General features: G+C 37.8%; 2 protein-coding genes and 1 long non-coding RNA gene across 4 annotated transcripts in view; 1 reads left to right on the top strand and 2 right to left on the bottom strand.

Moving 5' to 3' along the window:
* Window positions 1-6,515, top strand: part of LOC116690116 (uncharacterized) — an 11,250-nt gene extending 4,735 nt beyond the window's left edge. The window contains exon 3 of the long non-coding RNA XR_004332172.1: window positions 6,505-6,515. This is a non-coding gene — a long non-coding RNA (uncharacterized LOC116690116). The remainder of the gene's footprint in view (window positions 1-6,504) is intronic.
* A 7,638-nt stretch (window positions 6,516-14,153) lies between these two features.
* Window positions 14,154-15,821, bottom strand: avp (arginine vasopressin). The gene is made up of 3 exons (XM_032516880.1): window positions 15,472-15,821; window positions 14,504-14,708; window positions 14,154-14,398 (listed from the first exon to the last, which is right to left on the bottom strand). Exons 1-3 carry the CDS (start codon window positions 15,589-15,591, stop codon window positions 14,274-14,276), a joined length of 450 nt encoding a protein of 149 aa, XP_032372771.1. The 5' UTR covers window positions 15,592-15,821; the 3' UTR covers window positions 14,154-14,273.
* Window positions 15,822-17,565: 1,744 nt separating this feature from the next.
* Window positions 17,566-22,978, bottom strand: ubox5 (U-box domain containing 5). 2 transcript variants are annotated; one of them, XM_032516862.1, is made up of 7 exons: window positions 22,840-22,978; window positions 21,786-21,849; window positions 20,941-21,042; window positions 19,842-20,593; window positions 19,084-19,709; window positions 18,816-19,001; window positions 17,566-18,188 (listed from the first exon to the last, which is right to left on the bottom strand). In XM_032516862.1, exons 2-7 carry the CDS (start codon window positions 21,837-21,839, stop codon window positions 17,974-17,976), a joined length of 1,935 nt encoding a protein of 644 aa, XP_032372753.1. In that variant the 5' UTR covers window positions 21,840-21,849; window positions 22,840-22,978; the 3' UTR covers window positions 17,566-17,973. The 2 variants fall into 2 exon arrangements, with proteins under 2 accessions (XP_032372753.1, XP_032372754.1); XM_032516863.1 differs by having other exon boundaries at window positions 22,865-22,959.
* Between the last annotated feature and the right edge of the window lie 582 nt (window positions 22,979-23,560).

The following is a 23,560-nucleotide window of genomic DNA, read 5'->3' as shown; positions in this document are numbered from 1 at the left end:
TAATGTTTGAGTTAGAAAAGGAGAAATTAGGAATTATTTAGACTAAAATTAAAGGAATGGATGTTGATAGACAATCACAGACAGGAATATGTCAACTTTAGTCAATAGGCCTACTACTTATATGTCATACTGCTTTTTCAAATGCTATAAAATTGAATAAGACGCCCCAAAATGAATGAAAGTAGAGATTTGTACTTGGCAAAGAGCGTTGTGTGGAATCAATCATGTTATTTTGGGGAATTAAAAAGAGCATTGATATAGGACAACGGGTCAATTTGACCCGAGGACAACATGAGGGTTAACTGTTCCACAGATTCTACCCAACTAACCATTGTCTGTAGAAAATGAAAACAGACATTAAGATCAGCTGTACTTTTTGTGGAGAGCTAAATGAAAACACTGGTTCATTTATTTTGGTCTTGCCAATATACCAAGAAACTATGGAGCAGATTATCCCATTTTATTGCTGTTCATATTTACCCTCATTTTACATTACATTGTGAAACTGTATTGTTTGGATTCACTCAACATAATAGAAAGCTTTATTCTGAGTCTTACACGATAAATCTAATTATTATTTTAACCAAATGTTTTTATTTTATAAATCGAAGTTTTTGAAAAAGAAGCCAAGCTTTTTCCAGCTGGATGCCAATATTAAACAAGACATTGCTTCCATTTCTACCTGTACAAACAAAAAAGCTGTTAGATCATATGACCTCTGTAAGCTTTACAAAACATTTGTGTGAATTGTTTTGCTTATTTTGTTTTTTCTTTCTTTTTAGTAACCCCCGGGCTCTTTTAGAACGTCGACTTTTACAGAAGATGTTCTTTCTACCGTATGTCCATATTCTTCAATAAAATTTGAATTGAAAAAAAAAAAGTCTTCTTTAACTGTTTATGAAATTCAAAGTAAAGAAAAGATATTTTTTTTATAAGTGTATTAATCCTTTTGGCAAAGTTTCACATTCACAAATGTAAATTCAGCTCTAAAAAACCTAATTTTATACTTTTTTTTCCATGAAGTTGTACTTTATATAAATCTGATGTCGGGCTCCAATAACAAGAAGGCAGTTAAAACTGTCAGCACGTGGTCCTCCTTATCTTTGTAACGGCCTTTAAGCCTCCCCTGGCAAAATTGTATCGTATTATGTTTAATATGTTTGTATTATATACTTTTACATGTCATTGGTGTTCTGTTTCTTGTTTTTGCAATAAAGATGACATAAAAAAAAGAAAAAAGTCTTCTTTAACTGTTAATCACTCTGAGAGTCAAGAATTGGATCCGACCTTCTTTGTTGATGGAATAAATATTAAAAGTCATAAGTGTACCAATAAACATATAAGGAACTTCTTTTACAGCAAAAGGAAAATCTTTATCTATGTACATTTATCCAACTGATATATGCTGGAGGCTCCTGTCTCCACTCTTGGACATATTCGCAAGATTACTGTTACTGTATGTATATGTCTTCAAACGTCCATCTTGAAATGTTAAATAAAGGCTTCTATGTATCCTGGCACTTGGAATTTGCTGCTGCACACTGATCTTGGTCTAGTGGAGCTGGTCTCTTGAAATGTTTTCAAAAGCAAGTTGAAGGTGATGCAAAAGGGTATGCATCAGGCGGTAAATCAAATCTCTTGACTGAGCTATTTGCCCCTGTGTGATCTGGGATACAAATACCTGAGTCTTCTTTTTGTTGTTGGTATAATCGTGGCATGATTTGAAATTGTATTGTCTGTTAGATAGATAGATAACAGACAACACAATTTCAAATCTTGCCACACACACACACACACACACACACACACACATATATATATATACAAACGAGGGAGCACAACACACAACATCAATTAATTACACACACACGCATACAGTACAGGCCAAAAGTTTGGAACCACCTTCTCATTCAGTTTTATTTTCATGACTATTTACATTGTAGATTATCACTAAAGGCATCAAAACTACGAATGAACACATGTGGAATTATGTCCTTAACAAAAAAGTGTGAAATAACTGAAAACATGTCTTATATTCTAGTTTCTTCAAAGTGGCCGCCCTTTGCTTTCTTGATAGCCCTTGGTCAAACCCTTGGCGTTCTCTCAATGAGCTCCATGAGGTGGTCACCTGAAATGGTTTTCACTTCCCAGGTGCCTTGTCAGGGTTAATTAGTGGAATTTCTTGCCTTATTAATGGGGTTGGGACCATCAGTTGGGTTGTGCAGAAGTCAGGTTGATGCCCAGCCGACCGCCCTATTGGACAACTGTTAGAATTCATATTATGGCAAGAACCAATCAGCTAAGTAAAGAGAAACGAGTGTCCATCATTTAAAATAAATATCTGTTTACACAAAACTGCTTTATTCAGTGTCTATTATTAATCTCTGCAAAGTCTTTTTTTACTCATCGTCTTAATTGCAGATCATGATGATGATGATGGTATTAAGTTATAGGTAGGGTATAAGTACTATATTAACCCACAAAAAACTACCAATTCTACTTGTCAACTACCATTTTTTTGTAATGTTTAACGTACTTGTACAAATTTAACAAGTATCTTTACTCTACTATTGGGCTTCAGTACACTTTTGAGGTGCTGTCAGATGTTGGTGTGGTTTCTATCGTTTTTTTTTGTCTATGGTTATTTACTGTTTTACTGCAGTATGTGCTTAATGTGGCTAACTTGAGTGCAAAACAAAATCCCCTCGGGGCAATAGAGGTTTCGTTCATTCATCATTTTTAAAACTTTTACTCAGCTACTTAAGGTGGTGGTGGTGGTGATGGCGCAGTGGATATGACACATTCCATTTGCATTTTTTATTCATAAAGGACAACACACATTAATCAACATTTCTGTAAATGTACCAGTGTTAACCAGTCGGCTAATTTTCAACCATAGTCCTTAGGCCAGATGATTTTAGACCATGGCAGGAAGAAGCAACAAAAAAAAACCTTAATATACATAGTAATCAAAGAGACATTATCCATACACCTAGATCAGAAATATAAGCTTTTTTTTTTGTATGTCATGCGTGGCTGCAGAAAGCATTAGGACCCTAGCAGAGATTACACATCAACAGTAGTTTGAGTTAATATAAGGACACGTTCATGCAAAGCAGTAGCAAGCAGTAATAAAAATAGGGTATGGGAGACCTATTATGTAATGTACCTTTTTAAAAGGTAAATGTTCTATTATATGTGTTTGGAGGTAGGGATGTAATGATGCATCCTGAATCGGTTTAAAATTGGACATAAATGTGTAAAAATGACTGACTCACGTCTCACGGCGTAATCTTTAGAGTTCACTTGATAGACTTCTGACATCACTATGTCTCTTAGTTGATTTCTATGAAGAGATTTGTTTAGTTATTTGATGTGGAATTTGTTTCAGAAATCTTATTAATTTATTTATTATTATTTAAGATACAATACAATTTCTGTTGCACTTTTGATAAGTGTTAAGTCTGTTGTTTTGTTTGTAGAAATAAAGGAGTATTTTCAGTTGTTGAAAATATTTGGAGAAAATTGTATTGAATTGTGAGTTGAGTGTATTGTTTCATCCCTACCCTGGATCCTGGGTTATGATCCTCCATCAGTCAAATGCTCGTTAAATAATTGCACACAGACAAAAGACTTTTGGTATATTCTTTATTTTAATCTGACATATCAAAGAGTACAAATAGCACATTTAACATTTAACATTTAACATTTGGTGTCACATGTTTGTGATAAAAACTGGCTATATTTCAGTAAAAAAACCCTAAACTTGTCTTAAATACATTCTCAAGACAAAACCATAATCAGAAGTCAGTACATTTCCTTTCCCTTTATGTCCCGATATTCAAAAGACAGTTTTTAAATGTAACAAAAAATTTACGTTTAAAATCAACAATCTCAGTAGAAATGCATTCTCATGAACGGAAACTAATGCACAACAATCTGTGTAATATCCTACAAAGATAATATCCTACAAAAGACTTAAGACCAGCGGTCTTTGCAGTTAAATTAAGCCGACATAAGATGACTGTGAGCCGGGTGCAGCGCACCGTGAGGTGACGGTCGTTTCAGAGGCCGTTGCTAGTTGAGTTTAGCCAAAGTGAGCTGTGAGTTATATATAGTATATATGTATATATATATATATATATATATATATATATATAATAGTACCAGTGTACTCAAATAGAGTCACCAGAGTCATTTTCTGGAAAGATACTCGTACTCATGTGGTGTTTTTCCTCCTCGACTCTACTCGCCTTTTTTGGTTTTCCATTATGATAAAAAAGTCCCAGGTATCTGCTAACAGGTACTTTATTTAGTACCAATTCCGTTGAGATATTAATCAACTAAAACAGCAGTTAACAGGGCAAGTTTTAGATTGTCTTTGTGCCTCTTAAACACACAATGCAATTAATATGTCTGTACAATATGAAAAGGGCCCATACGTAACATCATGATGCGTTTTCAACTCAGACATTGTTGTAATTCCCCTACCTTGTTTAGATCTTGCTGGTGGGTGGATTGCCTGGTTAGCTGCTAGCTGCTAGCACTTAGCTGCTAGCTGCTAGCTGTTAGCTGCTAGTGATAATTGTGTTCAGCCCGGCTTTTGTGAAAATCATAAAGCAGCAGTTCCGTGTGCATATTGATTGCATTGTGTGTCTGTTAAGAGGCACAAAGTCACTCTAAAACTTGCCCTGTTAACTGCTGTTTTAGCTCAATGGAAACTTGTACATGTAGCTGCAGCTGCTCCGTGTTGCCTGCACCGATTCAGTTTTTTTTTTTTTTTTCAATCAAAAGTACTCACATATTTATAGCGATCTAGATTAACATAAAAATTGGCTGGAATTCTCCTTTAAGGCTCACAGGCAAAACTACCAATTAACAAAGCCCAAGTTACAGAGAAAAAGGAAAAAAAACTACTTAAAAAAAATAAATACATGAGAGTCAAAAATGGTTGAATTACACAAAAATACAAGTTGACTATGATAGTCACCAGAGCATTCAACAGCCTACGTCCTCCATCCTCTAGCTCTCTCTCGAGGAACTGAAACTGCCAGTCACGGCAGCCATGCCCTCCGTCATAATGCAGAAAAAGCATAAACTCACAAGCTGTTGAACATTACACTAAACATCATCATCACGCTACAGTAGACGAGGAGGAAAATGCTGCACCCATAATCTGCTGTTTGGAAGACAGACTGCTTCATCTGAATGTAGTTCACTGGGGTCAACGGTCTGACCACAGTTATACTATACTGTTTGGGAAAAAAGTCCTAGCTACTAAGATGTAACATTTGTTGATACAACCATTTTATTTTAAATGGTCACTTTACTAATATGTGCTGCTGATACTGAATCTTTTATTGGTTATTCATAGAGTCAACTGCTGCAACGAGTTATCTGATAGTGAGGATAACATTTAGCAAAGCAAGCGGGATGACCAGGTTCCTGAGTGAAACTCCGTACGGAGGAAGTGCTGCGTGCCAAGTGTGACGCTACTTTCCAGGGGCATGGGATTGTTTGATAGTTGTGACTGCACAACTAACAAGTTAACACAACTAACAAGTTAACACAACTAACAAGTCAGATTTAACGCTATCTGACTTGTTAGTCAAGGTTGAATTAAAACCAATAAATGCTAAAATATTGCTTCTGCTAATGTAGCTGACTTGTTATTAACCCTCATAGTGTCCTCATGTTGTCCTCATGTTGTCCCCATGTTGTCCCCATGTTGTGACTGTTTTTTTCCATAGTGTAAAGCTGATGAATCTGCAGGTTAGGAGTCTAAAATAACATCTCAGTACCAATCACTGGCTGGCATTGTGCAGCAGGCCTATTGCACAACACCTTGTCATCAGTGTCTCCACTAGAGCGTGCTATGGCATCAGACTTGTGTTGTGAAGGCTTCACAATGTAAAAGAAAACATATTTATTTGGCAGAGTGCCAGATAACCACGAGCACTACTTTCCCCTTCAGCTTTACATTCTGCAGTATGATTGTTTATGCATATCTGCTCTATTATGGTCTCGAGCTCTCTTTTTTTTGTCTTTTACGGTAGATGATAATTTGCTTTTTGTTTGATCAATAAAAAAAAAATCCTTTTTTGATCATCTTTTCAACACATTGGGCTTTGAGGCGAGATGAGTCATTGCCAAACTTTGCTGACAGATTAAGTACTGATGAATCAGTGCCCGGAGCCTATTTCCTATTAAGCTGTCTGCACAATGTTATCATTGCATTGTTATATGTGTTACGGTATATTTTGCTCTGTGACCCCCGCTGACACGTTATGGTTTTTTTCTTAATATCTTTTATTACTCTGTTGCTGATTCCATTTATTGTGACCAAATGTATTTTTTGTTTCAAAATTACAAACAATAATGCTGAGACATGAGAATGTGTCTCAGGACCAATAAAAAATGAAAAAACACAGAGAGGAACAATGGGAAGAAGGGAAACAACAACAACAACAACACAGCAGCAAAAGCTGTGTGCGACGTCCGCAGCTCACAAACAACACACACAGAAACCGACACACACAAGCAGACACACACACAGACAGACACAAGACAGCCATGAAGCCACGGTTGACTTGTAAACCATTTGTATTTGACTTCAGATTTCTAATAAAGAAAATTAAACGTACACCGGTGTTGTAAGAAATAAGAGTTCTCTGGTAAAATGGTGTAAGATGTCGGTTAAATATCAACTTTCCACCTGACCTTTCTCATTCATGACCTGTCAATCATACAGTGTAATGTATAGTGTTTGATGTATGTTAGATTGCAGAGTGAACTCCTATTTAAAGTTGAGAGAAAACCCAAGTACAGATTGTGGATGCAGTGCAGACAATGGGATGCATTACTGATGTAAATCAGCTGAATCCAACTTACTTTGTTATGATTGATTGTTCCAGGCTATTTTGACATGTGACATTTTCTTGATATATTTATTTGTTTGGACAAAATCATCCAAATATCCAGTCACCCACCTTCCATTATTCACCCGCAACCATGTGAAAACCTTTTCAACGAAATCCTGTGTTTGACTGTGTACACCACGTCAGATGTTCAGTGAACCAACACCATCAGCACATAAGAGTTTTTGGAGGAACCTGCGTTTGAGTAGAGAAAGATTTACTGCTCCTTTTCAAAGCCTTTGTGACTCAAAAGGGAGATTAGGTCTACTGGAATTACCTGGAGGTAATTTTCTGCCACTTGTAAGGGATGATTGTATTCAGAATCATCATGACAACCTGAGGACTTAGTGTGATTAATAACTCAATGTTGGTGGATTACTGTCACCTGTGGTTTATTTTGTCATGTCATCAGTACATATTTCACCTGACGTTCACATTGCCACTTTCCGATTTTGATAAGATGTCACCTAATTCCAAAATAACTCAATGTACTGTATGTCCGTGGTAATAGTATGGCATGCAAAAGGGATTTACATCAACCCATTTTGATCGTTAATGAATGAATGAAAAAATGGTTCATCAACACTATCATTTAGTTTAATTAAAAAAGAAAACACTGTTTACACATGTTAACACCATAGTATTCACAAGGTATTAATGATTCCATCCACACAACACTGTTAGACATATTTAGTAAAAAAAAAAACAAACACCCAGTATATTTTTATACTTGATTAAAAAAAAGTAATGTAATCTAAAATGGATTTAAGTATAAAAAAATGAAAGAAAAATGACCCTATTTAAAAAGACATACAAAAAAGTACAGCAACTGCAACTGGAGTACACGTACTGTAAGTATCTGTTTTTAACCCTTGTGTTGTCTTCCTGTTAACCATGAACGTGTAATTCCAGGTCAAAATTGAAAATGTTATGAATATTTTTTTGTGCTTTTCCAATGTTATTGTCATTTTTTCTGATTTATTTGTCACTTTTTCCATGCTTTTGCCGCTTTTTTTAAAAACCTGAGCTGGTTTAATAATAGGTTTTACACTTATTCTTGGAAATTCATGGTCAACAAACCTCATTTGTATCAAATTATACATATGTTTTTAGTTAAAAAAGGCAGAAATTGTAAATTATTTTGACTAATAGTTAAGATCAGAGGATGTTGAGTGGATCACAGATGGGCATATGTCAAAGTTTAGTCCGGATACTGTTTTGAAATCATTAGAAAAAAAGAATTCAAATGCTATAAGATTAAATAAAACACCCCAAAAATCATTGAAACTAATCATTAATTTCACCTGAAGAATGTTATATGGAATCATCCATGTTATTTTTGGGCAATTTGGTTGAAAGAAATCCATATTTCTGATATAAAACACTTTGAAACGGGTCAATTTGACCCGAGGACAACACAAGGGTTAAGAGGATCACTCACTTTGGAATGAAACCTATAAAAAAAAAAATAATAATAAATGAGCTTATTGAAGCTTTCTAGAAGGGATTACAGTCTTCTCTGTGTGAAGCAGCTTGTTTTTATGGGATTAGTCATGACAGAAGGGGAAGCGGGTCAGAGTTTTGATCATCAGAGGACAAGACCAAACACGGAACGTTTAAGTCCAAGTTACTTTCATTTCTATAATGACCTGGAGTTCCATTTCCAAGGGTAAATTACAGTATTTATAGAGCCCTCAGGAATAAAAAGTTCTATCTGTAATCTTTGAGGGCCGAAGTCTCTTGCTCTCATTTGTCTTCTAGCGCTTGTAAAAAAATTTGTCATGACAAAGAACAAATGCGGAAATGTACGTATTACCAACCACATTTTATTCAATATTAACATAATATTCACACGTGTCCTCTGATGGCGAGTGGTAGCCCAGATCATAGTTCATAACCATAACTTCAGTGATTGGCAGTTGTCCCCCTCCCTCTGGTTGGTGGTTTGACTGCGTATCCTGATATAGCCAGAATACAATCAACACACTTTGACCTGCATCTCTCTGAAATTACTGAATATTACTTGCAAAAAAAGCAGCCAAACATGTCTATCTTCCTAGTTTGACTATTGCTAGACAATCACACAAACAGGCACAAATCACAAAGAAAAATAGAATGTATCATATCACATTTTACAGAGATTTCTTTTTGTTTTTGTTCACAATGACTGGATAAATGCAACAATATTTACCACACTATAAAAAAATGCTCCCTTATAAGTGTTTAAACTTTTACATTAGTAGAAGTACAAAAGTATCACCAACAAAATATACTTAAAGGATTAAAAGTAAAAGTACTAACAATGCAGAACGTCCCCATTCCATGTTGTTATTGGATCATTATTAGTGATTCGTCGACATGTAAGCCAGGCTTTAGTGTTGCACACAGTAAAAGTGGAGCTGATTTGAAACACTTTATTTAGCTTACTGTTGGGTAGTTTGATCTATAACAATGCATCCAATTTTATAAAATGATCATATCTTTTGTATGTAAAATCTTAACCTGAAAAAGTAGTACATTTGGAGTGAATGGCACAAAAGTCCCCTCTAAAATCTTGTGGGGTAGAAGTAAAATGGAAATACTATTCATGAATAAAAAGAAAAAAACATAAGGACTGACGCAAGCTCTTGAAACACCAACTGTGAAAACACAACACACAGACAAATTTTGTGAAATTTGTCTTTCTCCATCTTAGTAAGCTGCTTTCAGCTGGCTCCGTTTGATTATCCGCGGCAGGTCTGTCAATGTTCTCTTCACTTTAGGATCAGCACATATGGGCTTCCTCATCCCCTTTACATACAGTCTGTGGACCCACAAGCAAAGAAAAATACATTTCAGTTGTAGATAATAAGCTAGTAAGAAAATGAAGCATAGCATTGGATATCTACAATAATCTTCACTGCTTACATCAATGCATGGATGTCACAAGCGCCGGTGCTTCGCTGTATGCTCACTCTATAAACCTTCTGCAGCACTTGCATGGGAATGTCCTTTCTTGTTTTGATGCAGCATTTTGGGATGCCACCTGCAATATGGGATTAAGATCAATAATTAATAGGTTGGAAACTAAATGTATTTGTTATAGACTGATGAAGTGTGTCTCTGTGCTATCAACACAGTGCAGTCAACTTAAATCTGCAAATCTCTTATTACGATTTAGGTTTTGTACAAGATTTTTCTCCAGAGCACAATATAATATTTGAGACTTGGGTTTGGTTGGGTTTTGGAATTCTCAATAAAATTCCAAAAAAAATCTAAAGTTTTAGGTTGTAAAACTAAAACAGCTGTAATAACAACGTGATTTACATCCTCTGCTTAACACATGCACATGCTTATTTAGACTTTCTAGGTTGATATGAACAGAAATTCAATAAGTGTTTACAGCCACATTTTTATTACATTTGCAACATACTGAGAGGAATAGTTCCCACACACCTGTACTCAGATAAAAACTGATTCAATACTAGCTTTTCTTGGTTTTAAATTTTTTTTAATGTTATGAGTATTTATGAGTATTTGTCATGAAAGTGGGGTCCTTACCTTCAGTAGAGGTGATGGCCACAGTACACAGACAGACAATCACAAACGTAACTTTCATATCCATGATGAGCAAATGAGCAGAGGAAATAGTTTGCTCTTTAAATACACTGAACACACACACGCGCACACACAAACGCGCACACGCGCACACACAGAGTCAAGTGTGTGAACACAGTGCTTGAGTCATTCAGCATCTTTGCAAGTTGTTGCGAAATACAAGGTTATGAAACATTGATGATAAGGTAATTAACCCACAACAGGTTTACGGTCTTTATGAAAACAAATGTTACTTTCATTTTGAACCAGACTCTTTGTTCTAACTGCTAGTGCTGGAATCTGGATGAGTGTGTGGTGCAGGTTTGCTCCCCTCAGACAGGCTCCGACACGTTCAATAACGACTGTTTTTAACAAGATCTTTTTTTTTTAATGATGCTAACTAAATGAAAGCTCAGCAAAATGCCACGCCCAGAATCACGAAAGATAGGGTATAGTTTAAAAGTTCAAAGGTCAAAGAACAGCGTTGTCAAACATCACAGTTAAAGTAAAGGAAGATATACTTATATTAAGTTGTGTATTTATAGTTTTGAGCCAGTTTAAGTATGTGTGATTAGTGCTCTGAAATAATGTATAGGCAGCAGTTTGGAATAATGTTAATTGGGGACAATTAACAACAAGGACCTGAGTTCAAGGACCTAATTTGGCAAACATGTGCCCTGCTCAAGTGTCCACGAGCCAGACTCTTTCTCTGTAGACGGCCTTGACCTGTGACCTCCCTGCAGAGAGCTAAAAAAACAAAATTTCCAGATGAGGGCGAATTTAAAATCTGACTTTTGGCAGCATTGTCTTCAAATACGAAGATTGTAGGCATCAGTAAATAAATGCTTAATTTAAAAACACGAATCATGTTGACAGATACGGCTCTGATCACAAGATACTCTGTTGACCTAGAAGCTTCAACGTTAACTTTCATTTATTCATTCACCGTGTGCTCATGTGCGGTTTGCAAATATTTGTCGCATGTTGTGCAATTCACCTGAGCGTGCAAACCAGACAATTTAATTATAGGGGGAATTTTTCTGGTAGTACCAATGACAGATTGACTATGTGTTTAGTAAAGTTGCTGATGAGTTAAAACCAACACATGCAGTGTCTTTGGGATGTTTGCTTTGCATTTCGTTTTTGAGCACGCAACAATAAATACCTGATCCCATATAAAGCCAGATCGACATAGGTGTCACACTCTCTAATGGGATTTTTTTCCCATAAATTAAATCTGGAGGATTTGTTTTGGTCTTTAAAAGAAGCCACTGTTATCTGGTTTGATTACGTTGGTTTAGGATTATTAAATTTACTGCCTTTTTGTCACTAAGATGATTTTTTGACAGAGAGACCACAGTGGGTAGTGGGGGTGGCGCAGTGGATAAGACACATGCCTAATGGTGTGGGAAAAACATAAGTTAATTAATGTAATGTAATGTAATGTTAATTAATGTAATGCAATGTATGTAACATACTGTAATGTAATGCATATTTCCATTAACAAGAGTTTGCAGTCATGCATGATGGTAGTGCTCAATCAGAAAATGAAGGCATCATTTAAGTTGTTACAATTTCTCCTGAAGGGGGGGGGGTCATGATGTGTATAGCAAATTTCAATATAGCAATTCCACAGTTGTTATAGTTAGTTGATATTTAACTCAAAACCAAGAAATTTAAATAATGTGGCAGCTGCATAACTGCGGTAGCTGCTTTACTGTATTTTCTCCATTTTTTCATTTCAAAATGACTGATAAGTTACTCCACAATTTGCAGAAGTTATTAAAGGTGATCTCAACTGTAAATAACTAGGAAGTCAAGCAGAGCTTTACAGTAATTTAGCCATGCAAAAATGTGTTATTCAGGGCTCCAAAATTGTCACTACTACTACATTTAATCAATGTGGTCTACACATTATCTGTTCTAATTCATTATTATACTACTACCAAGTGATCATGTGCAAAGGAAACCCGAGATGCATCAGATTTACCACAAATTTCCATTTTTTTCTGACATGGCCCACAGGTATCGTGAGTCAAAACAGGTTAATTTCAAAATGTGGGAGGTCCTGCATTCTGTTCCATCTTGATCTGGAAAACATATCAGACAAACTGCCGTCACACGCAGTTCTGGCAGAAACCTCAGCTTTCAATCATCACACGCAAAAAGAATATGACATTAAAAATGGACTGGACATGTTGATGCACAACAGAGAGAGTTGTGTGTTTAGGAGATGAAAGAAAGGTACGACACTAATTGGAACACTGTCACATTATGTTATCTGTGCAAAAAGTGATGTATGTGCTGGTCTAGCCTACTTGATAAATGATTTATAACAACTAATTTTTAATCTACTTTAAAACACCAAATCTTCTTTAAAAAGTCCAATCTTTGTTGTCCACTCTTGACCCTCATCATTCGTTTGCATAGCACCCAAACAAGTTCAAGTGATCAAAAGAAGAAACCAGAATATAAGACATGTTTTCGGTTATTTACCAGTTTCTTGTTAAGTACATAATCCCACATGTGTTCATTCATAGTTTTGATGCCTTCAGTGAGAATCTACAATGTAAACAGTCATGAAAAAAAAAAAAAACGATTAAATTAAAAGGTGTGTCCAAACTTTTGGCCTGTACTGTAGACCTTAGTGGTCCCTAATTCTGTATCTGAAGTCTCTTTTATATAGACCTTAGTGGTCCCTAATACTGTATCTGAAGTCTCTTTTATATAGACCTTAGTGGTCCCCTAATACTGTATCTGAAGTCTCTTTATATAGACCTTAGTGGTCCCCTAATACTGTATTTGAAGTCTCTTTATAAGACCTTAGTGGTCCCCTAATGCTGTATATGAAGTCTCTTTTATATAGACCTTAGTGGTCCCCTAATACTGTATCTGAAGTCTCTTTTATATAGACCTTAGTGGTCTCCCTAATGCTGTATCTGAAGTCTATTTTATATAGACCTTAGTGGTCCCTAATACTGTATCTGAAGTGTCTTTTATATAGACCTTAGTGGTCCCCTAATACTGTATTTGAAGTATTTATTATAAAGACCTTAGTGGTCCCCTAATACTGTATATGAAGTCTCTTTTATATATGCCTAGGTGCAAAATTACAGCCACTAAAGCCAGTCCCACAATGAGCTTTCCTTAGTATATGAAAAAGTGAAATTTTCATGACAAGGGACCTTTGAAGGTGTTATTACTTTGAGTGATGGAATAATGAAAACAGACAGCAGATTTTTTTTTTGGCAGTGATACATTCTGTATTGTTTCTCCTATTTTCAATATACAACACTGTTCCTAGTACACAAGAAGTAACTAATTAAGCAGCTGTTTTACATTGATGTCTGTCATTTCCAATCTCTGGCTTATTTACAGTGTTTTCTATATGCTGTAATTCACTTATTTGAAATGGAGCTCTGAGGTGTTTCCCCTCATACAGTATAACATTTAGTTTACAGTATGTGCATTAGTATATACATTTTGAAGGTTGGAACAAACATTAAATATACTTTTCATAACCAATATCATCATGATATTGGTTCCCATAGGATCTGGAGGAAAAAAGCCAATTACTAAAGTTAAAGATAGTTTTCTTTTTTGTGACCGTCTTTACAGATACAGAGATATCACAGCAGTGGGGGTTATGAGAGAACAAAATTTGTCTTGGCATTTTATTGGTTCAAGGTTTACACCTTTAGGCTTGTAGTGGAACAGGGATTATCTTTATTCTGTTGCAAATCCGGCCCTGAGAAGCAGGTAACAGTTTTGGTACTCAGTCTATCCTCTGGAGGCCACATGGAACAGGCGCAGCAGCAGCTCAGCTGGCGAGCTCCCTGCAGAGCCGTGGGCTGGATCTGAGGCCTCGGTCTCCCCCAAGCAGTCAGGGTCTACCGCACAGCTCTCTGAGAAGGAAGAGAGGACTTTGTTCAATCTGTGCCCAAAGGCTGATTCATACCATACCATCATTAACTTGTCTGAACATAACAAGCATAAAAACCAGACTCTACCTGAGTCACAGCAGAGTCCTGAAGCAGCGCAGCGTCCTCCCTCAGATCCACAGGGTCGCCCTCCCGCCTGGCAGGCGGTGAGCAGGTAGTTCTCCTCCACGCAGTGAGCCGATTCCGGGGAGCCCAGCAGGCAGCCGAGGCCCTCTCCGCAGCAGATACTGGGGCCGAAACAGCGGCCCCTGTCTCCGGGGCCACACGGCATGCACTGGAGGAGAATTGAATAGATTTAAGCAATACTCACGTGCTAAAAATCCAGTGAATAATTGTTGGAACATACATTACATTGCACTCTTTTGATACATTATGTATATTGCTTTCTTTCAGTATTCCCTTATATTTAAACAGTATTGGTAATGGGCATGCTATGCTAGCCCAAGCTGACATGTATCTCACTTCACTATATGTTTATATTTATACGTGTGGGTATTAACTTGCATCAGAAATCGCAACAATAAAAAATATTAAAACAGCGGAAAGGCATCATACCAAGCAGTTTTTGTTTCACTTATAGGCTGCAATGCACAAGTTTGTCACATGCGCACATACTTTTTAAGATCTATGTATGGATAAATAAATGGTCTATTTGCTGCTATCTTTAACAAACCACAGCATTACAGTTTTTCTGTTCCTTGTTATCCTATCAATTGACTTTAATCATGGTCCTTAGCAGATTTGGTTCAGTTTTAGGTAAAATGGCTGAGTTGCTCTTTAAACACATCTGAATTCAAACTCTAAAACCAATGATATCAAACTTGATCTTTTGAATTATTCTAGGCTACATTAATTCATTTCCCACTCAAAATGTCCCCAATTTAATCAACTTCTCATGGATAATTACGTAACATATTATTAGAATAGGCAGCTTGGGAAATTTCCAATCTAAGACTTCCAAAGGAATAAAAAAAAATCTAAGAAAGTCAAAGATGATATCCCACAAAAAAAAAAAAAAAAAAGATCATGGTACTCACCTGTCTGATCCCAGTCTCCGGCAGCGCTCGTTTCCCACCTCGGGGGCAGTTCTGGATGTAACAGGCGGATGAGAGGGCGAGGAGTCCCAGGACGCACAGGGGCAACAAGGAGTGAGGCATGGCTGCTGGTTTTGGATGAGCGCCGCACCGGTATGTCCTGGATGTGTGACTGATCCTCCGATAGATTCCTCACTTATAAGCAGGTGGACATGACCTGACAAAGCGATTGACACTCTTTTCTGACGTCAGTGTCGTGCTGTTCTCCTCTCCACTTGTACGCGCACCCGAAGGCCATTTGCGTGCGTGTGCGCGAGAGGTCGCAGCGGATATGGCTCTGCATCAGATGCGTGCCATCTAACAAATCTACACAAGCAAACAGACAGCAGAAGATGCCTTTTCTGTATTCAAGACTGCGCCACATGTATTTGGAACAACTTTTCTGAATAATGTCTACCTCCGCGGCGGATGACACACACTGAAAATGGCAGAACACGAGCAACTAATTAGACTTGTGAACAACTAATTACATTTACTGCAATAAGCGTGCTGATTAAGTACTTTTTATGACGATCATGCACAATTCAGCAGGCAAGCTTCTCCACAGTTCATCACTGTAGGGCAGACATTTTGGACTTTTTTTTTTAACATGAAGGAAACTACTGGCATCATGACAACCTCAAGGTCACACAAATTATCCTTCTGATGTAATTTAAAACTAGTAATGAACACAACAAGATTAGCATTTCAAATAAACAAATATCTTAAGTTCATTATTCGGTTCAGCGTCTCCTTGCATGCTCTGGGTTGTGTCTCACCTATTATCTGTTGGGATGCTGATTAACAAGTAGACGCTAAATGGCTAACCAGAGCATCAGAGGCTGCAGGTAGGGAGGAGCTCCTTAATTAGCATCATGGCATTCAAGCTTTGCAGTAAATAACTTTAAATAAAAGTTGCAATAAATATAAAATGTGGTCTTGTGTGTTTACTCCTCAACAGTATAAAGTTTCACAAAAACTGGACAGCATAAACACCTGAAACCTGTAGTCTTTAAATAAACGTAGGCCTACAAGTAGCCTGTGTGACAGTAAAAGGTATTAATTGGAGAGCTGTCCAAATTACCTTTATATCTACATTTATGACATGTACTGTACAAAGCACAAAAATAAGCTAATCAGTCAATTTGACAAGTAGCTACCTCTCCAATATACAGTCTGATTTAATTCCATCTACAACTTCTAGCTCAGTGACGCTGATGTCTCCATTTCACATGAAGAACAACTGATTCCAGCCTTTGTTCTGTGAGCGGATACAGGATCATGACCTTGGTTAAGCGTAATGTTGTCAGGGAAACCAACACATAAATTATGTTGTTTGTGATTGTGAAATTACAATAAATGCTGCTTTTCCTTACTTTTGCCTGTTTGACCCTTTAGTGCACGCAATAATAAACTAGTTTGGGTGAAGTGCTTGTTTCTGTGAATACATGGGCAAAGATAGAGGACTTGAAGCCTGTGCTGGGACACATTGTGCACACATTTAACTCCTAACACTGCACCTAAAGGAAAACAGTAAATAATAATAGGAAATAAAACTACATTCATCATCTAGTGTGAGAAAGACGGAGTCTGTGGCATAACAGAAATTGACATAAGTTTTTTTAATACTCCCTCATATCCTGCACTTGCCATTGCAGGAATCCATGCCATTAACACATCAAAAATAGTACATAATCAGTCCAAGGAAGTCCTAATTTTTTGCCTGCATTTACTCTCTTTAGACTATACAAGAGTGCACGGAATGTAAAATGGTGTATCAGGTGCAGAAAGAAAGAGGGGAAGGCCATGTGAGCCCTGTGTGTTTTTCTTCACAATGACACAGTAACAGCCTTGGGTCGACTCAAAATCCACGTTTATTCCTCTGCCCGCTTACTCTCAGTACTTCTGTCCCTCAACCTTTTCTTTGTGCATCAACACAGCCAGACTCTGTACACTCTGTACAAAGGCTGCAAACCAAGGCTGAAACTACACTTCATTGCTTGCTGAAAAAAAACTAAGACATGGAGAGGGGGTGGAAGAGAAGTGGATTTTTTCCCCTCATATTCTTTTACAACATTGCAATATTTTTTGAAAAGTTTTTAAAGGCTTGTTCTTTCTACAGCTGTAGACATCAAAATAGAGTGGATTTTGTGAAATTGTTGGTTTAAACAAGTGTATAATTGACTTCTAGAATAGTACTGAAAGCGCGTGAATAAGAAATAACAAGGGATGAATAGTTTAATTCCGGTTGGGGATGGACATAGTGTTAACCCAAGTAAACAATCTATAATTAAATCTATCCAGAATCTTTAACTTTCAGCAGTAAATGGTTTTTTTTCCCCCGGCACTTTGATTTAAACACAGTTGCAATGTTAAAATGCACGTACAATCCCTCTTCACCTTCAGAATAATCCTCATTTTATCAATAGCTATGCAAGGCGTCTGTTTGCCTTTTTACAGTTTCTGTCAGTGATGTACGCGTATGACGTCACTGCGAGTGGTAGTGCTTTGGCAGGCGGGACACACGATGTGATTGGATGTTGTTATAGTGACAGTGTCTAGTGGTTGCCTCCGCAAACAGGAATGGCAGAGCAGGTGACCGCAGGTTAGACGGTAGATGGATGATGCCAACTTGGAGTAAGCGGAGACCGAACAGGAACATGCAGAGCACGTCTTCTCACCTAGCAAGCAAATGTGAGGGACAATTAATCAAACAGTTAATGGATTTATACTGGTTTAACATTAGACATAAGAAACACTCAACACATTTTAAAACTCCTACACAGTCATACATTTGTGCTTTTCAGTGCACTTCAGGATTTCCTTTGTAATGTGTTGTAAATCAAGTCTTTGGTTTACCCTCTCTCTCTTAATCAACTAGATCCTCAGATTTCCAGATCACCCAAGTTTTTATGTGGAATTTCTTATCAGTTCAGAAAAGACATGTCTTTTGGTGACCCTGAATTTTGTTCTGTCCAAGCTCTTATAAAAAATAATAAAGGGTTATTTTAAAAGCCGGACAAACCCAATATGCATTCTGGGCCTTTTATTTTGATAGGATAGCTGACGACATGCAAGGGGAGATAGAGGGGGAATGACATGCACCAAAGGGCCGCTGCGTCGAGGAATGAACCTTTATATATGGGTCCCCGCTCCACCAGCTGAGCTATCCAGGTGCAGATCAGTTCTGATCACAGTTGTCACTTTCTTTTCAAGATACGACCTGTTTAAAACCCCCTTTTATATTAACAGAGGGTAGTATGTTTGTGTGTTATGTTTTTTTCAAAGTGGACTTATCTCAATCCTACCTGTTGGCAAGTTTGGAGTGCGTGCAGTCTGACTGTGCTGTGAGGGGTTGAGTGGTTCAGAGTCAGGAAAAACCCGGCTCTGCTGAGACAAGTTTGAGGTGAAGGAGGGTCGGCCCTGCAGGGCGGAGAAGAGGGCCTCATCCAGACTGGCTGACAAACGCTGCTCATGAGAGCTGCAGCTAGGAACTGAAGACGTATGGGTAAGGAGTGAACATCGACACAGCAGACAAGTCAGCAGAAGATGAAATGTTACAGAACAGAAACTCACCTGAAACTGCATAATGTCTGGGTCTTTTTGAGGGAGGTAGTAGATGCCTGTCAGCTGTCAACGCTTCTGTTGAATCTTTGGAAATGTCAATAAGATCTCGTTTCTTTCCTCTATCTGATTTAGTCTCTGTAGTTAGCGGCTGAGAGTTATATTTGTGATTCCCATTATCTGATGAATGTCCTAATCCAGTGACTTCTTTTTGTGCGGTCCTGTTTGTGTTTCTGGTGCCAACATTATATTGAATAGTAGTGTTGTTATTTGTACTTTCACTGAGACATGGAGAGTACTGGGACTGACCATGTACCTCAGAAGTAATAAGTCTTGAGGCCTGTGGATTCTCTCCATCCCTTTGTCTCCCCAACATCCCGTCCCTGCTCATCATCCCTTGCTGCAGGAGGAAGAGGTCAATGCGGCTTTTCAATTGGGGGTTAGGAAGAGGCTGGGAGGTTGAAGTAAACGGAACGCCAGTGAAGGGGTCGTTCGGGGTTCGACCCCAAGTAGCTTCCCTCTTCTGATGCTCCTCCAATGTGGTATTGTCCACTGACACACCACTTGGCAGCAGCATGGGCAGCATCATTACCTCCTGAGTTATCGGGTCGAGGAACTCTTCTGGGATGGAAAGTTTGCTGGAGTTGAACAAAGAGCAAACAACTATCAAGAGTGTAAGAACATCAATATGATTTACGGTTATGAGTTCTATTTTACAAGATGATTAAAGCAAAATTAAATTCTTCAAAGACTGCTTCATAAACACATACCTTGGAGGTGTAGCTGCTTGCAGTGGTGATTTTGATTGGCTGACAGAAGGAGGAAAAAACACCGGTGTTGGCAGCCGTCTATCACTGGCTTCATGGAGTCTTTTAATCCTTTCAACTTCTTCTGCAGGGCAGCAGCGAGCAGGTTGTCCCCACACGGCCAAGGCCTTGAGCCCCAGAGCAGATGCTGCACCGCCAAATGGCAGAGTCACGCGAAGCTGTGTCACTGCGCCTAATGAGAGCGGACCCCGACTCCACAGCTGTTCTTGCCGACAATTTGCAGGTTGTGGAGGTGGTATGGAGAGGAACGGGGGCCGGGGACTCATATTAGAACGTGTGAAACAGACTTGGGTTTCCTCCCTTAATTCGCAGCGACCTACGAGTTTAAACTCTGTAACAGTATTAGTGGATTCACTGTTTGATTGACACTTGAACGCATTGCATCTTTGTTGAGGCTCATCTTGAGCTTCTTCACCCCATTGCTGGGCGTGAAGTTTCCACCGACGGCCATTACTCTGTTGAGATTTACTGTCATGCTCTTGTTGTTTTTCTCCGCTTTTTTTCTGGTCCTTTACCTGCATTTCCTTCTTTTGCTGAACCCTTTTGTGTCCTTGGCCAACATTTTGGGAGGGTAGCGGATCAGAGCTGGTGCTAATCTCCAGTCTCTTGCAGGCCTGTCCTCGGTCCATACCCCAGGGCCACAGCTCCACATCCACCCTGCACACCTCCACCTGGAAGCCAAACTTCAATGTCACCTGAGAGGAATAAAAGAAAAAATTGATACCACTAACAATAGAGATGAATAAATTACTTGTGTTGCTGCAGATCCAACCCACTTTTAAAAGTATTGCAAATATTAAGATTCTAAAAAAAAAAAAAAACATATAGGCTGTTAAAATTATTTTAAATTTGCCTTATGCTTGTAACTTGAATAAAGTGATATTTCCAAGACTGCAATGTCATTCATTTACATTTTTCTGACAATATGAGAGTGTAGCTATCTCTGTGAAAAACAACAATTAAGAACTTTCCTTGGAAATCATCTCATCTAATTCTCAGCAAGAAAGTAAACCTCTGCCCAAGTACAACAGCATCTCCTTACCTGTACAGGTGGGCGTAGGAAGTACTCCAGCTTGAAGCCCCGCCTCCGGAGAGCAGGGTCAGCTGACACAAGGTTTGTGACATCATAGCCATCTGCGCACAGCTACAGTTAAAAAACAACAACACTTTTATGGTGTAATACATGGCAAACCTCAGGTGTCAGCCCAACTGAATTGGTTCACTACAAAGTGTTAATTTTAGGCATGTTGTTAATACTTCACAAAACAACATTACCAGTTCTGGAAAACTTAAGTTTCAGGGGCCTATCTCATTGGAAATGTAGCTCAGAACAGCACATTCAAACAGGTCTAAACAATATAAATTATATGCAACAAAAAAACTGCTTTAAAAAAATATATCATGTTGAAGGAGAGCTGACAATATATGAGATGATGTAAAAAAAAAAGTATAGTTTAAGGAGTGAAAGAACATCTTTCATCCCGAAAATGGAGAAAATGATGATTAGATTTCAAAGCACCAATAAAATGAACATCACAAGGTTGTGATTCAGTCTCCCACCCACCACTTTGTCCCTCTGCTTCTTTATTTTCCCATCTATGTTACTAACTCCATTCTTTGCAAATTCCTGTCGGTCTAAGTTGATTCTTCCTGTTGGTCTTTAACTTTAGGGAAATAAAGTGAATGGAGCTCTCATAAGACACTACAGAAAGTGTAGAGATTAAGGTTTAAGCCTGCGGTGTGTCCTAAGTTATTGTTGCTAACACTAGTTACATGTCACCTGTAGTAGCAGCAATTTTGTACAAAAAAAGGAAAGCATCGTATGTTAAATAAAAAGTAAACTGAGAAAGTTAGTTACGTGTGAGTTTAATGAAATATGTGCCGCACCTTGTTGCAATGAACTGTTGCATAAAACTGTGGCAGACAGAGATTCACAACCATATTCTCCCACCTGCGAAGAAACATATTGATTTTAGAGCTATACATGTTCCTTTGCGTCACGTTTAGGTCAAGGAAAAATTAGGCATTCAGTGAAAACAAATCTTTAACATTGTCACAGAATCACATTGGTAAACCACCCAGCATTATTAGAAGGTAATCACATTTTTTTTGTGTGCGCACCTATTAATTTACAAGACAACATTAAAAGTTCATTGGACAAAAAATGCTCTGAGAAATTTTACTGGGCTTTAATTTAACATGTCTTTTTGGACTAAACAATAGTCAAATAATATGAGCTCAAGAGATTAGTAATTTGGTCGACTAAGAGAAAAAGTACTTCGGTAATAGATTCATCTTTTCAGTATTTATTGAAGCTGTAATGCAGTCAATGGTTGCAGCTTTTCAAAGCTGAGAATGTAGCTAATGCTGTTCTTAACAAGTAATGTAACGCTAGCTAATGATAACGTTAATAGCCAGCTGGATATCTACGAAACAGCCAACCTTGTGATGGCAGTTTTTAACTATTATCCGACACTCCCCGGACTTAACGATATATATATTAAGGGAGATAAGAACTGAATTAAAGCTTTAAAGGAGAAAAAAAATAATAAGGTTGCAGCCCTAACCAAGCACATTTGTTACAAATAACCGAGTCCTTCGACGGCTCATTTCTTAACCAGCTAGCTAACGTTACTGAAAACTACGGTTACATTTCACAAAAGAAATGTACTGAATTAATTTCGCAGATAAGTATTATTGGCGCTATTGTTGCACATAGATTAAATGGATGTATTGTAAGATACATTACAGGTAACAAAATTAACTTGTTCATAGCTAACTAAGCTGTAACAGTAACGTAACGCTAGCTGTAAACGCAGCTTTTAACAGTAACGTAGCTAATAGTAAACGCAGCTAGCTAGCATCTAGCTAACACTGCTAATGCTGAGCCAGACCGACAATGTTAACATTAGGTTAGTAAACTAAGGCAGACGAAGCTTACTTTGCATGGTCGTTGAAAAACTTGCCTGTTTTGACTCTTTATTGGCCTCCTCTGCTTTTAGAAGGTAGCTAACTTAAAAGCTAGTTAACCTAGCTACTAGCTATTAGCTTAGCCGGCACAACTACGGTAGCCGAGATAGGACATGAATCACATTTGTAATTGCGAAATGCGTCAAGGGATGCAACAGGTGCGGAGTACGCTAATCAAGTAAGAATATAGATTGGGTAAACCCAACCCGATCTGCCGGTGATTTAAATTCGCCCCGCAAATTATGTTTTGCTAATTTTCAATGTTAAAAGATTGAGCTTGGTCTGGTGATAGCCAGACCAGTAAAAATAATAATGTATATATCTTTACCTCAACACAGCCCTTCAACACATAAAAACTTTTGATCATTGCTAATCTCTAATTACATCTTAAACATCTACAAATAGCCTACATCTTTTCAGACATGTATGTCCTCTGCATTAAAGCCAGCTCTGAAGCTTGGAACACCTCAGTGAAAGGCATGCTGTTCCCAAGGAAGACCCAAGACTTCTTTGGTTTGAGGACTATTTACTCACTATTATACCTTTCCTTTGATAATTTCAGTGCCCAGTATATACAGTCTACTGTATCGGCCTAGAAGACATGTTGTCAGCAATGGTCCCAACCCTATTTGGTATGTGATCCCATAAACAATGCAATGGCTAATTGCAAACCCTCCTCACATGTTGCATAT

The sequence above is a fragment of the Etheostoma spectabile genome, chromosome 5, assembly GCF_008692095.1.
Source record: "Etheostoma spectabile isolate EspeVRDwgs_2016 chromosome 5, UIUC_Espe_1.0, whole genome shotgun sequence".
Classification (NCBI taxonomy): Eukaryota; Metazoa; Chordata; class Actinopteri; order Perciformes; family Percidae; genus Etheostoma; species Etheostoma spectabile.
This window is presented reverse-complemented; position numbering and strand designations above follow the sequence as displayed.

Bases quoted from the DNA above. Each gene is read 5' to 3' on its own strand.
- avp (XM_032516880.1), bottom strand. From the start codon at position 15,591: ATGCCTCACTCCTTGTTGCCCCTGTGCGTCCTGGGACTCCTCGCCCTC. The intron at 14,709-15,471 runs GTGAGTACCATG...ATTCTCCTCCAG, and splicing joins CGGAGACTGGGATCAGACAG to TGCATGCCGTGTGGCCCCGG. The intron at 14,399-14,503 runs GTAGAGTCTGGT...CTTCCTTCTCAG, and splicing joins AGGACTCTGCTGTGACTCAG to AGAGCTGTGCGGTAGACCCT.
- ubox5 (XM_032516862.1), bottom strand. From the start codon at position 21,839: ATGGTTGTGAATCTCTGTCTGCCACAGTTTTATGCAACAGTTCATTGC. The intron at 19,002-19,083 runs GTGAGTTTCTGT...ATACGTCTTCAG, and splicing joins CAGACATTATGCAGTTTCAG to TTCCTAGCTGCAGCTCTCAT. The intron at 18,189-18,815 runs GTAGGATTGAGA...TTTGCTTGCTAG, and splicing joins CACTCCAAACTTGCCAACAG to GTGAGAAGACGTGCTCTGCA.